This window comes from Asparagus officinalis, unplaced genomic scaffold, assembly GCF_001876935.1.
Source record: "Asparagus officinalis unplaced genomic scaffold, Aspof.V1 AsparagusV1_Un581, whole genome shotgun sequence".
Classification (NCBI taxonomy): domain Eukaryota; kingdom Viridiplantae; phylum Streptophyta; class Magnoliopsida; order Asparagales; family Asparagaceae; genus Asparagus; species Asparagus officinalis.
The window spans coordinates 1-14,174 of record NW_017972844.1 but is presented as its reverse complement, the minus strand read 5'-3'; the positions used below and the strand labels follow the sequence as shown (position 1 = coordinate 14,174).

The window sequence follows — 14,174 nt, the reverse complement described above, 5'->3', positions numbered from 1 at the left end:
CAGTTTTCATATCAGTTTTCGGTCGACCGCACCGGTCGACCGAACCTAAGGTCAAAAGTTCACTGAGCGACAGAAAGCTGTCGGTCGACCGGTCCGGTCGACCGATGAAAATTTTCGGTCGACCGACGAATTTTCCGGTCGACCGACGAGTGTTCCTTCAGCTTCCAACGGCTAGTTTTTTGACCGTTGCCTTGGGGCTGTGTTTTTTGTCTTTTGCTCTGGTTTCTTGGCTGAGTTGTGAGAGGGTATAAATACCCCATTGTCTTCAACTCTCAAGCTAACTAAGAAATGTTTTAAAAGAAAAGAAAAGTTTAAGCAAGGGTTTAGGGTTTTACTGTTTGTTTTGAGTTTGGGTTTCTGTTTACAAAGGAGGAAGTTTTCACTGCAGATTGAGGGATTCATTCTCAATCCCCTTCATCCTCTTCTTGTGTTCTTAGAGAAGTTTTCTAACTCTTTTCTCTAGCAATTTCATTATTGATTTTCATATTCTTATTATTGCTAGTTTGTTAATTGAGTTAGATTTTATTTTACTCATTGTTACACACACCCACATTGAGTATTGTATCTTTCATTGCATAGTATAGTTGGGTGGTGAGAGATTGTAACCTTGAGTTGTGCTACATTGTGTTCTCATCTATTGTAGAGAACAAATTTGTTGTATTTACTTTGTGAGTGTTGTAAGGTTTTCGGTGAGCTAGAAACCGAGTGTGTTGTGAAGTTTTCGGTGAACTAGAAAACCGAGTGTGAGGAGTGGACGTTGATCGGTGAACGTTGAAAACCGACATTGTGAGGGTGAGTGTGAACGTTGATCGGTGAGCGTTGAAAACCGACACTGTGAGGTGTAAACGTTATTCGGGTGAGCGTAGAAAACCCGGTTGTGATAGTGGATTTCTCCTCGGGAGTGGGGAGCGGAGACGTAGGACGGAAGGTCCGAACTCCGTGATCATATTGCTTGTTTGAGTGTGCTTTGGCGTTCATTCATATTTATGTTCATATCTTATATCGCCATTGTCATTAGCTCATTATCTATATCATCCACTATCTAGTTTAGATTGTTTACCCTTGAGTTTATATATCCTTGCTCATATACTCATATATATTTCATCATATAGGATATATCACTTTGTGTATATTGCATATTCTTGCCCATTATAGATTGTACACCTATCTTGCAAGAATATAGTTGTTAATTATTTTTAATTGGCATTTAATCAGATTAGATTAGCATAAGACCCTAATCACCCCCCCTCTAGGGTCTAACAAGTATAAACTGCTCCTTAATACTCCGATAAGTATAAGAGTATAAACTGCTTCTTGACACTCCAAAGAGTATATGAGTATAAACTGCTTCTCAATCCTCCTACCGGTATAAGAGGTTAAACTGCTCCCTGATACTCCAATGGGTATATGAGTCTAAACTATTTTCTACCATTGACGGGAAGTTCCTGGAGGATATTACACTAATATTCTTAAGGATAACCCGGCCAGATAACAAAGTCAAACCCAGTTCCAAGAGAGAAACTGGGGGTGGATTATCCAATGCATCGGGAAGTTCCCGAAAGAATACCACAGGGGTATTCTTAGGGATAACCCAATCATTGTGGAATTGGTGAACAAGAAATTCACATTCAAACTCTAAAAGTCAGAATGTCCCTTCTTATTCCCTAACTCTTATGAGTTATTTTTGTGAGAAGAGATCCAATCTTCTGATAGGTTAATCTTTCCTCACCAAACCATCCGCTGATCAAATTAAACGACAGTGGATCCACCAACGTTTCCATTTGCCCGTCGTTGGCATTTCTCAGACTTAACATGCTAGGTCCTAAACGCCTAGCGTTGAAATCTCCCTTTGAGTGATGATACGAGTTGGCACTTTCTTTGCTACCCGTATTCCACTCTCTTTGCGTTCTAATCAAACCTTCCGACAGTTAGGGTTATCCGAATTGTTACGATTCTCGGAGTGGAGATCCCACTCTTAGTTTCATCCTTCCGGATTCTGGGGGTGGAGATCCCACCTCGAGTTTCCTTTCCAGCTGTAGATAGAATATAAAATTCTTCCTCTTCAGCACCGGGAGATAGAATATAAAATTCTTCCTCTCCTCGGACCTTTCCGATGCTCGGAGTGGAGAACCCACTCCCAGTTCATCATTCCGGATTCTGGGGGCGGGGGATCCCACCTCAAGTTCCCTTTCCGGCCGAAGATAGAATATAAAATTCTTCCTCTTCAGCACCGGGAGATAGAATATAAAATTCTTCCTCTCCTCGGACCTTTCCGATGCTCGGAGTGGAGAACCCACTCCCAGTTCATCATTCCGGATTCTGGGGGTGGGGGATCCCACCTCAAGTTCCCTTTCCAGCTGTAGATAGAATATAAAATTCTTCCTCTTCAGCACCGGGAGATAGAATATAAAATTCTTCCTCTCCCGTTTCTCAATCTGTCTTTGCTTTTAGAAAAGACACGATTGTCAAATCCGGGCACTCGATGCACGGGGAATTTTATCCCGAAGCCTGAGTAGGGATAAGTCAACGCCTAACACGCGTTGCCGGGTAGTCTATTCCCGTGAGAAAGACGAAGTCTATGTAATCAAAATCATAGCATTAAGTCTAAGGGAAGCAATTCTCTTAGCACAACGTCACATGTGAAACGGGTTTAATAATTCACATGCTAGCCCGATTCAAACGGTAATCGGTAAAGGCACATCAAACCCGTTGATGGCTGGGGGTTTGCCAAAAATCCCAAAGCCTATGTCTAACACACATGGCCGGTTAGTCTTTGACCGTAAAAAGGACAAAAGACCACATATTCAACATTGTGGCAGGTTGTTATTAATAACACCATAATCCGTGCCTCACACGCACGGGGAATTTTATCCTGAATCCTAAGTAAGGATAAGTCAGCGCCTAACACGCGTTGCCGGGTAGTCTATTCCCGTGAGAAAGACGAAGTCTACGTATTCAATATCGTAGCACTAAAAGGGTTAACTCTTTTAGCTTAAACGTCACATAGGAGCGGACTTAAACAATCCGCATGCTAGCCCGACTCAAACGGTAGTCGGTAAAGGCTAATCAAATCCGTTGAAGGCTGGGGATTAGCCAAAAATCCTAAAGTCAACGCCTAACACGCGTCGCCGGGTAGTCTATTCCCGTGAGAAAGACGAAGTCTACGTATTCAATATCGTAGCACTAAGAGCGTTAACTCTCTTAGCACAACGTCACATGCGGAACGGACTTAAACAATCCGCATGCTAGCCCGACTCAAACGGTAGTCGGTAAAGGCTAATCAAATCCGTTGATGGCTGAGGATTTGCCAAAAATTCTATAACTGCGAGTCATTGACGCATCAACTCCCCTAGTTGGTCTCGTGACTTGAGCACCCAACAAATTCAGGATAAAATCCACACATGCAGATGAATCAACTTTAACAGTTGGTCCTGCAACCCCAACATTCGGGACCGCGATGCTCCAATACCTTAAGAGCTTAAACTGTGTATACTCCAGCAAACGTACGAGTATAAACTGTGTTAATGGCGATCCGTAAACCCTAGGGTCAACGCCGGTCAACGCGTAACCCTAGGTCAACGCCAAGCAACGCGTTGCAACAAAAGTCAACGTTCGACGATTCGAAACCCTAGGGTGGACGCCGGTCAACGCGTAACCTTAGGTCAACGCCAGTCAACGCGTTGCAAGCGAAAGTCAACGTTCGACGATTTGAAACCCTAGGGGTCAACGCCGGTCAACGCGTAACCCCAGGTCAACGCCAAGCAACGCGTTGCGACAAAAGTCAACGTTCGACAATTCGAAACCCTAGGGTGGACGCCGGTCAACGCGTAGCCCTAGGTCAACGCCAAGCAACGCGTTGCAACAAAAGTCAACGTTCGACGATTCAAACCCTAAGGGTCAACGCCGGTCAACGCGTAACCCTAGGTCAACGCCGGTCAACGCGTTGCGATAAAAAGCCAACACACGGGGATCCGAAACCCTAAGCCAGCACAATGTGGCGGAGGTAGTTCAAAGTCAACTCAATGACACGAGCCAAACTCAATTCATCAGCTGCAGACTCGAGACTCCGACGACGGCCAGACGATAAACGCAGCGCCGGAAGAACCTCGGCTATTCGTCAAAGCATCGAATAGATCGAAAATCGAAAGAGTCAAGAGTTGAAGCTAACTACGCCGACTGAAGGCCAGATCAATCACATCCAAAGTATTCCAGCCTCTTCTATAAAAGAAACGAGTCAGGAACACTTTGGAGGGGGTATCTGTAGGCATCAAAAATTGCCTATAGTTCTCCACAACCGGTTCAGTGTTAACGAGCGACGATGAACGTCACCATCCAATCCACATGAGCCTAATCGACGTCGACGAACGACTGAAGTGAATCGACGAGTTACATGAGCGGATAGGACTTCGGAATCACGAAGACCCGGACCAATCGGGAAGCCCGGCACTGTTCACAAAAAGGACAACGCCCTTCATGCCTCGACCACTCTACAGATAATCCAATCACCAGAGCGGGTCAAACTCTTCGTCGCGCATCCAACGCACCCGGAATCACTCAAATCCGAATCCGGACGAAGAATATACAGGGGAACCAACAAAACACCTAAACGGAGTCTCGGCAAGCTCGAAACACCCGAGGGGTGTCTTGGCAAAACCAAGACACCCTAGGGTGTCTCGGCCATGGCCGAGACACCCCAAGGGTGTCTCGGCCTGGCCGAGACACCTAGGGGTGTCCTCACCCCCTACCTACCCCCCACACTCCTTTTGGCCTATAAATAGACCCCTTGGGTCCTCATTCAAAGGGCTGGATTTCTTTTGTCTTGGAGCAAGGCTAGAGAGAGAGGGGGAGGATTTTTGGAGAGCTTGGCGAAGCCCTGCTGCAGTGAAGAGTGCCCGTGTGCTTCAACAAGAGGAGGAGAGGTCTTGATCAGAGCCTTCATCACCCGTCCGAGCCTTAGTATTAGCCTTTAGCGTTAATACTAAGAAGAGCTAATACCTCGCTTTAGCCGAGGTATACGCTTATAGCTTCTAGATCTCACGCGGATCGACGAAGTTCTGCTTCTATATCCCTCCGCGGATAGACGAAGCTCTGCCCGATTTTCTCGGAACAGATCTGATTGCCCCGGTGGTCCACGGATATTAACGTCCCCATCACAGGCCAAAGACCCACGCAAGCAAGAGATGACAAACAGCTCTTGCGTTTGTTTGAAAGGAGTTGCATTTATTTTGTTTTCATTGTGTACCGGTCTTATAAAAAGACTGTCTTTTTATTTCATTGTAACGATCAAAGTTGTAATGAATGCAGCAATGAATACAGCGACTTTTTCCGCAAACAACTGCTAGCACTGATACGAGTTGCCGTGCGAGCACCCTTTGGTCACGGAATTACCAAAAGGTGGGTTGAGAAGAGGACGACCAAAACACAAGAACAATTCAGTTTGGCGAAGGAAAATACCTTCTCTAGATTATGAAGAACAAAAGATTACAATCTCTCCCTCACAATCTCACTCTAGAATTGAAGAACAAGCTCTCCAAATCTCAATCTAGAATCTAATCTCTCTTGATTAAACTCTCTGATCTCCAAGATGTTTAGAAACCTTAAAGCAATCCCTTATATAGGTGTACAAACGTGGATGGTAGTTTGGTAAATAACCAGACCCAAAACCAATAGGAAAACACGTGAACAGAATCCCAAACAAACCAGGAAACCATCGATGAGTCAACTCATGACTGAGATGAGTTGACTCGATAGAAATTGGACAAAACTAAACACCCAGCGATGAGTCGACTCATGACAGTCATGAGTCGACTCAACCTGATGAGTCGACTCATGACTGTAATGAGTCGACTCACAGGCTGAAAACTGGGTACTTCGATTCTTCTGCTCGTCGTCTCGTTCCACGCTTTCTCCTGTGTTCCCTTATACTGTTTGACACCTCTATTCTCATGCTAGCATGAGAATCATCTATCCTCAAGCTCCCATGAGGATCGGTAAGTTCCGAAGAGAAGATACACCCGTATCATGTGTCCCCTCTTTAAGAACTTGAAGTCCCGTTCAAGTTAGAACTTCAGCTGAGGAAACTCTCGAGCTCCTCCATCTTTTCTGCACCACCTGGCCTTGCTAGGAATTCGGTCTTGACGTCCGATCGGAAACAACTCATTCGTCCCGCATCTCGTCATAGTCACCGTTCGCTCGAAGTTGCAATCCTTTGTCGAAGGCTTATCTGGAAGTCTAATGCACAGCGAGACAAACTTCTTGCTTGCATTCACTAGTCTCTTCGCTCGCGTCACCGTGCCCAAGCTTATCTCCTTCGAAAGAGATGCCGAACGAAATATGAACTTTACACCATATTTGGTGAAGGTGTACTTCTGAGCCTGCCTCTCGTAGATCGCATATCTATCCCATAAGTACGGACCTCATCAATATAGAACAACGTCGCACGTGACCTCATCAATATACGACTCGTGGAGCGTAAATCTGACAGTGCATTGATCAACTACACTCAGTTTCTCCTCCTACTGAATCCACCCCAATGGATAGGGCTTCGGATGCTTGACCGTCTTCAGACCTAGCTTCTGCACCAATGCCTCAGATATCAAATTCTTCTCGCTGCCTGAATCAACAATGGCATCAACTAAACTGGTCTTCACTTGCAACTTAAGAACAAAGAGTTGCTCTCTCGGGTCGTCGTCCTCTCTCGTGGCCTGTTTTCCCACCATAAGGTTGAGAATGTTGTTGGGCTCTGTCATCCCCGGAATTTCCTTCGGATCTTGAGCTATCATGTATGCATTTTTCTCCTCCTTCTTCTTCAACCCTCTTGGCTTGAGATGAGGATACTTCTCCCAACACCGATCAACTGTATGCCCTGTCTTCTCGCAGTGACTACAAACTAGCCCTGCTTTCCCTGGATCATCCTTCTTCTTCTCCTCCTTAGATTGAGAACCACTAGACTCGCCCCCCGTCTGTTTGGAGTCTCCCTTAGCCTCGTTGCCCTTCTTTTGCCTACCCTCAATGGCAATTGCCTTCACGCTCGCCTCTGCAATTGATTCCACCGTGAATAGCCTCATCTCCTTTCAGATGTGATCGCTCAATCCCGCCATATACTTTATAAACACGGAATATTCCTTTGTCACAATGTTGAGGACCATCGCCTGCTGCTGGAACTCCGTGGTGTATTCTTGAACGGTTTGATTGACCCTTTGGCGCAAGCCGTACCACTTGTACCAACACTCCTCAAGGAACCTCACAGGATAGAACTGTTTCCTGAGTAGCTCATTGAATTTGTTCCACGACGCTGCCTTCTTCTCCTGTTTGCAATAGGATTTCCACCACGTCAATGCGTGTCCTGAAAGCTTCAATGTCGCGAACACGATCTTCTCTTTGGATGAATTTCCGTAGAGGGTGAAGTACATCTCCATACGCTCAATCCAATCATCGAGCCTCTCAACGTCAACACTCCCATCATAAATAGGAATCTCAACCTTGAAGTCAATCTTCAGGTTCTGATAAGAATTCTTACCACCTTGATGCAATGCAGTCTTAACGGTCTCTTCCTCCTCGTCGGAATCTGAATCTACTCTCTCCACATCGGACTCAACAATTTTCTTCGAAGAAGATTCACCTTGTTTGCCACCTCCATGGATAAGACTGACGAGTTGTGTGAGAGTCGAACCTATCGTCTCGATCTGCTTCTCCAATGCATCAATCCTCGCTGAATTGTCTCATTCAGTCATCTTCTCCTTCCTTAAATCTTGGACTCCTTCCAAGGAAGTAAGGATCTCGCCAAGCTTCTTGTATTGCGATCGAGTCAGGACCATGCACAGGATGCCCCCTTCGTAGGATCTGATCGCTCTGATACCAACTTGATACGAGTTGCCGTGTGAGCACCCTTTGGTCGCGGAATTACCAAAAGGTGGGTTGAGAAGAGGACGACCAAAACACAAGAACAATTCAGTTTGGCGAAGGAAAATACCTTCTCTAGATTATGAAGAACAAAAGATTACAATCTCTCCCTCAGAATCTCACTCTAGAATTGAAGAACAAGCTCTCCAAATCTCAATCTAGAATCTAATCTCTCTTGATTAAACTCTCTGATCTCCAAGATGTTTAGAAACCTTAAAAAAATCCCTTATATAGGTGTACAAATGTGGATGGTAGTTTGGTAAATAACCAGACCCAAAACCAACAGGAAAACGCGTGAACAGAATCCCAAACGAACCAGGAAACCATCGATGAGTCGACTCATGACTGAGATGAGTCGACTCGACAAAAACTGGACAAAACTAAACAACCAGCGATGAGTCGACTCATGACAGTCATGAGTCGACTCAACCTGATGAGTCGACTCATGACTGTAATGGAGTCGACTCACAGGCTGAAAACTGGGTACTTCGATTCTTCTGCTCGTCGTCTCGTTCCACGCTTTCTCCTGTGTTCCCTTATACTGTTTGACACCTCTATTCTCATGCTAGCATGAGAATCATTTATCCTCAAGCTCCCATGAGGATCGCTAAGTTCCGAAGAGAAGATACACCCATATCATGCACCCTCCGCTAAGGACTCGTCTTCCAAATTAATGACATCAGACGTAGTGACCTGGGGACTTCCCTAGGTTGAAAGAGTAGAGACCTCACCCGTAGGCCCGGGTGTGGCTTCACTCACTTGTAGGGATAGGGCCACACCTAGTTGCCAAATCACTACCTCCCCCTTGAGCAAAAAGGGGAGTGCTCACCTCCGCTTCAACCCCTACCTTCTTCGAGGGCACATCGTCCCCTGAAGGGCCCTAACTCTACATCTTTAGCTTCCTCCTCCTCCTCTTCTCCAACCTCCTGGCATGAGTCATGGTCGGGCTTATAACTACCAATCGAGCTAATATTTCGGTGGCATTGGCTTTTATCTACTTAGCCTTTAGCTATGACAACGAGGTCACTAGGACCTTGAAGACTTGTTGGAGAAAGGGATGAATTAAAAAGCATAAACCATACTACAAATGGTGGAAGTATACTGGATTCATGTTCCCACTCTGATGGTAGACTTGCTGATCTTTTGACAATGCTTGTAGAGTAAACCCCTAGGGAATATCGAACTGGTCATAGTAAGTCTCAATGATCGATGGGAGAACCTTGGAATGAAACTCCCAAAGCAAAGTGATCCTAACTTCATTGCAAGTAGGAGTGCTTAGAGCAGAGGTAGTTATAGATTCCGGTCAAGACCAAGAAAATTGAAGGAGATGATCAGAAATCACACAAACATGGTGAGCGAACTACAGGCTCTTGAATACTAGTAGACAAAGTTATTGGAGAAGTAGGTGAATACATAGATTAAGGAGTGGACACATAGCATAATCTAAGCTAAGGACTTGTTTATTGAAGGACGGTTAAAAAGTCATGCAAGATTTGAGGCAACCACTCGGAAACCAAAGTAGCATCCCCATTAGCCGATGCATAATCTCCCCTCATATTAAATGAGCCTTAGATTCCTAAGAGACAATTTGAATTTCACTCAAACTCAGCAACGTGAGTTCAAGTGAAAGGGCTAAATGTTATATCACATAAATTGCTAAGGATAAACTACTCTTGAGAGGACGACACGTGTCTCCACTAGCCAACTTAAGCATTATATCACCAACCCGATCTTGGTCTCATGAATGCTAGCACCCCACATTGAAGTACTTTGAGACCCGAGATGAAAGGCGTCCACACCCAGGCTTTCTCTCAAAAGCTCGAGATGAAAGACGTCTTCACTCGGACTCTCTTGAAGGATTGAGACAAAATGCATCCTTAATGATACTTTCTCAATGGACCAAGATGAAAAACATCTCTACTTAGACCTAGAAATGCATCTTGATTCACAGGGGAACCTATCTGCTTCCTCTTCCCTAGCAACGTCAGCTAGTCACCGTCACATTACATGCATGGCCAGAGCCATCATTACTACTCCACTAAAGTCATAATAACTCCTTTGACCATGCCAGCACCTTAACTCCTCTCTCACCACCGCATTAACGCAAAGATGACATGGACCACAAACTGTTGACGCGTGTAAAGTGTTAGCTGACAAAGCTAACTGCATGGACCCGGTCGAACTTATACAACTACTCTTTTCGGCTCATTATAAGTATGTAGATTGTCTTCTGCATGAAGGTACGTTGTTCTCTATGATAGAAAACCCTAAAAATTACTTATTTCATACATCTCTTTGCCTTAAGAACTTCACTAACTTGATCATCGAAGGAACCACTAGAGAACTCGTCTCCGATCCTCTGACATTCTACATTTGTGCATGAATGTTCTTTTTTTCAAAGTGATCAGCCATCAAAGAGGATTGAAGGACCCTAAGTTCTCCCAAATCCACCCTAATCCTCATAATTAAGTTTCTGACATAAAAAAAAATTGATATAGATATATCACAATTGGTTTGGATAAAATATTTACTGCATTTAGGTCAAGTGAATCAAAATATGTTTGTGCAGAGAAAGGCTAAGGTTAGATATTTTTTATTTTCCGTAAGGATTTATCTTATAGGATTATGATTCACTCATTTTTATGGGGAAAGCTATAAGGGGAAAAAGCAAAAGAAAGTTTTTTTTTGAGGAGTTTTTTTTGGGGGGCGGGGGTTGGGGGGAAAAGCAAAAGAAAGTGTTTTCTCTAATTTTAGAAGTACATGACAGTTTCTGCGTAAGGGGGTTCATAGGTATTTAGTGAAAATTTTCCTTGTTATTTGTTGGACAGTATATATATATGTCACCGTTCTACTGAGAACATCATTAGTCGTTATTTGTTCGACAGTATATGTTAGCCTTCTTCCAATGAGAATAGCATTAGTCATTAGATATATAATAGAACACTTTCTTTCCACATGCCATTATTGATCCCCTTACAAGAGCACACAGAATCGCACAACAGTTTCCAAAACATCTAATTCACACGCTCCATCCATTCAAAGCTTATCGCATTTGGCTGGAGCAAAGGAGAGCTGATCCTTCTCCAAATTATACAACACATGCATATTCTGGGTCTGCACATTCCCAAATGTCGACATCCCCGGTGACTCGATCACCATTAGGCAAAACAACCCCGACTCCTCATCAAACACCATGTAATTCTTCAACGGCATCTCCCAATCCGCACCTTCAAAATGGAACACCAGTGCGGGAAATCTCGATGGTGGCCTCTTCACTTTATAACACAGCTCAAAGTTTACAATTCCAGTGGTGTTTATGGGCCGCATTTTAACATGAGACCTGAAAGCATCGACAAAAATTAGAGGTTACATCCATTGAGTATAAAATCAGAGAGAACTAATATTATCAGTTTGATCACGTATGTAGTGATTTGACCATTAAGAAGACCATTAAGTACACTAATTTAGGATAAATAGCCTTAAAACATTAAAGATGTAAATAGCCCCCGAAAATCTAAACGCTACAAACATCAAGCTCAAATATCAAAATTTACAAAGATACCCTTCAACGATTCTCAAATTACATAGACCCCCTTACAAACTCGTAATTACTAATACTTATAAAAAAATCCTTGAAAATTTCAACACATACAAATAGCACCCGGAGTACCGTGGAATTCACAAAAGGCACCCTGAAAGTTTTAGAAAAAATAAAAAAAGCACCTTAAAAATACAACATATATGAAAAAATAAAAATTTAAAAGAAATGCAAATGGCCCCCTGAAATCAGAAATTTATAAACAACCAAATGAAATATTAGAAATTTATAAAAGAACCCTGTAATACGAAAATTTGTAAAAAAAACATGATGTGAAATTTGAAATGTACAAAAAAAATTTGCAATTTATAATACTTACAAATAGAACCCTCAAAAAATTTACAGAAAGTTTTTTAATTTTAGGAAATTTTCCAAGGTATTTTGGTAATTTTTTATGTTAAAGGATGCTTATAGTAAATTTCAAAAAATTTTGGGGAATATTTGTAGTTTTTAGATTTCTTTTGTAATCTGTATGTAATTTTTGAAACGTTTACATTTTTTTATGTAACTTTTGAATTTGTGAGGTTTTTTAAAAATTTCATATTATTTTTTAGTATTTTTGTTTGCAACTTTTAGATTTTGATTTGGTTTCTAGTTATTTCTAGATTTTCATTGTGCTGTTTGTACGTTTTCAAATTTTCGGATTGTGTTTGGTAAATTATGAATTTAAGGTTGTTTCTATATTATTCTGAAACTTTAAGGACCTTTTTGGAGATTTTGGGAATTTTCTGAAATTGTTTGTAATCTTTAAATTCAGTTTACTGTTTGCACTGTTTGTACGTTTTAGTTTTTTTAGTAAGGCTTTTTAAAAGTTTAAAATTTTTAGGGTTTTATTTGTAAATTTTGAAATTTAAAATTTCCTTTTTGCAGATTGTAAATTTCAATTTTTAGTATTTTTCTTATAAGTTTCAAAATTTTAGAGAGACATTTTAAAATTTTGAATTATTCAGAGAGTAGTTTGTAATTATTTTATATTAGAGGGTTTTGTAATTTCTTATTGTGTAGGGCGTTTTTTGTAATTTTGGATTTGTAGAGGGTCTATTTTTAAATTTAGCATTTTAATGGGTTTTGACATTTTCGAATTTGTCAGTGAAGATTAGAAGAGATCCAGTGGGGGTTAAACTTACAAATAGACCCTGCTAGCTTTTGCAAGATAATAACTGCCATTTAAAGTATTATCCTAGCTCTAAGGTTGTATTTAATAGAGAATGAATTATAATAGGTAAAGGTAAGACAGGGGATAACTTCGTTAAAAGCATTGGTAGGTATACAATCATGAATAAGTTAGTGGACGAGGGAAGGTCGAAGTTCAAAAAACTAATTCGGATTCTTCACTGTATTCGGAATTTGTTTTTAGTGTAAATTAGAAAAAAGTGTAATTCATTGGGATATGGTAAGTATTAGATTTAGAATGAATCATAACTATCCACCAAATATATCAAGAGATTTATGATATAGTAGTTGTCTCTATTACTTTTCTAATAGTTGAGAGGATCCCAATTCTCACAAAACATGCATAAATTATGGCCAACTTTGATTTGCTTAAACCCCTGAAGCTTTTGGGGCCCCCCACAACGTTTCAAATATTTTCCACATGCGCCAAAATAACAGCATAATTAGGTATTTTTACCAGCTCATCAAAAGTTCATGGCTGTTTTCTAAACTTAAATGTTGCAAGTTGGATTTTCTGAATATAATGTCGAAAGTTGTGAAAAGGCTAAATACCCATATTGGTATTTTAATTCCACCCCGTTTACCAAGAAGGTATTTTAATTAGGAAAACCTGTTTTAAGGTATTTTAATTGATTCAACTTACCAACAAGGCCTTTTTTTCTCATTGGCAACTAGTTTTTTGGCGAGAGCTCGTCACGTGCATGGCACGTGATGACTTAAACTGCTTTTTAGCTGCTGATGTGGTACAGATTTTCTGACGTGGCAGTGTTTAAAGGTGGGAATTAACCCTCTAAAAATCCTAATTCACCCAAAATAGGACAGATCCGTGTCACATCAGCAGCAAAAAAACAGTTTAAGTCATCACGTGTCACGCACATGACGAGCTCTCGTCGAAAAACTGGTCGCCGACGAGAAAAATAACCTTGTTGGTAAGTTGAATCAATTAAAATGCCTTAAAACATATTTGCCTAATTAATATACCTTCTTGGTACCTTGTTGGTAAGTTGAATCAATTAAAATGCCTTAAAACATATTTGCCTAATTAATATACCTTCTTGGTAAATGGGGTGGAATTAAAATACCAATGTGTGCCTTAAAACATATTTGCCTAATTAATATACCTTCTTGGTAAATGGGGTGGAATTAAAATACCAATGTGGGTATTTAGCCGTTGTGAAAATAATATTTAAAGTTGGGGGATATGTTGAGAAAAGTACGAGAGTACGCCGATTTGGGTAGGTTGGAAAAACTTCAAATGTTATGAATTTTGTGAAAGCATAAAGGTTTTTTAAAGTTTTAGCGGGTTAAGTAACAATTTCAAAGGTTCTGGACTCTAAACTGGCTGAAATTGTTTGAGTTTTGTGAACATTATCCAAGGAGATTAAAGGAGGCAATTAATCTCCAAAAGCTTTTGATTAAGCAGCTTCGGTGTTTTTGTACCTGAATGCTTGGACAAATGGTTTATATGCCGCAGTGTCGAGCATGAGGTATTGCGTGCCAG

General features: G+C 41.6%; 1 protein-coding gene across 1 annotated transcript; it reads right to left on the bottom strand.

Moving 5' to 3' along the window:
* Positions 1 to 10,799: 10,799 nt before the first annotated feature.
* On the bottom strand, positions 10,800 to 14,168 carry LOC109827961 (aspartic proteinase nepenthesin-1-like). Its single transcript, XM_020394986.1, has 2 exons — positions 14,114 to 14,168; positions 10,800 to 11,242 (listed from the first exon to the last, which is right to left on the bottom strand). Exons 1-2 carry the CDS (start codon positions 14,155 to 14,157, stop codon positions 10,939 to 10,941), a joined length of 348 nt encoding a protein of 115 aa, XP_020250575.1. The 5' UTR covers positions 14,158 to 14,168; the 3' UTR covers positions 10,800 to 10,938.
* Between the last annotated feature and the right edge of the window lie 6 nt (positions 14,169 to 14,174).

What these genes read in the sequence shown, in the direction of transcription:
- LOC109827961 (XM_020394986.1), bottom strand. Translation starts at nt 14,157, where the DNA reads ATGCTCGACACTGCGGCATATAAACCATTTGTCCAAGCATTCAG. An exon ending in CCATTTGTCCAAGCATTCAG is followed by an intron (nt 11,243 to 14,113) that starts GTACAAAAACAC and finishes CGATGCTTTCAG; the next exon opens with GTCTCATGTTAAAATGCGGC.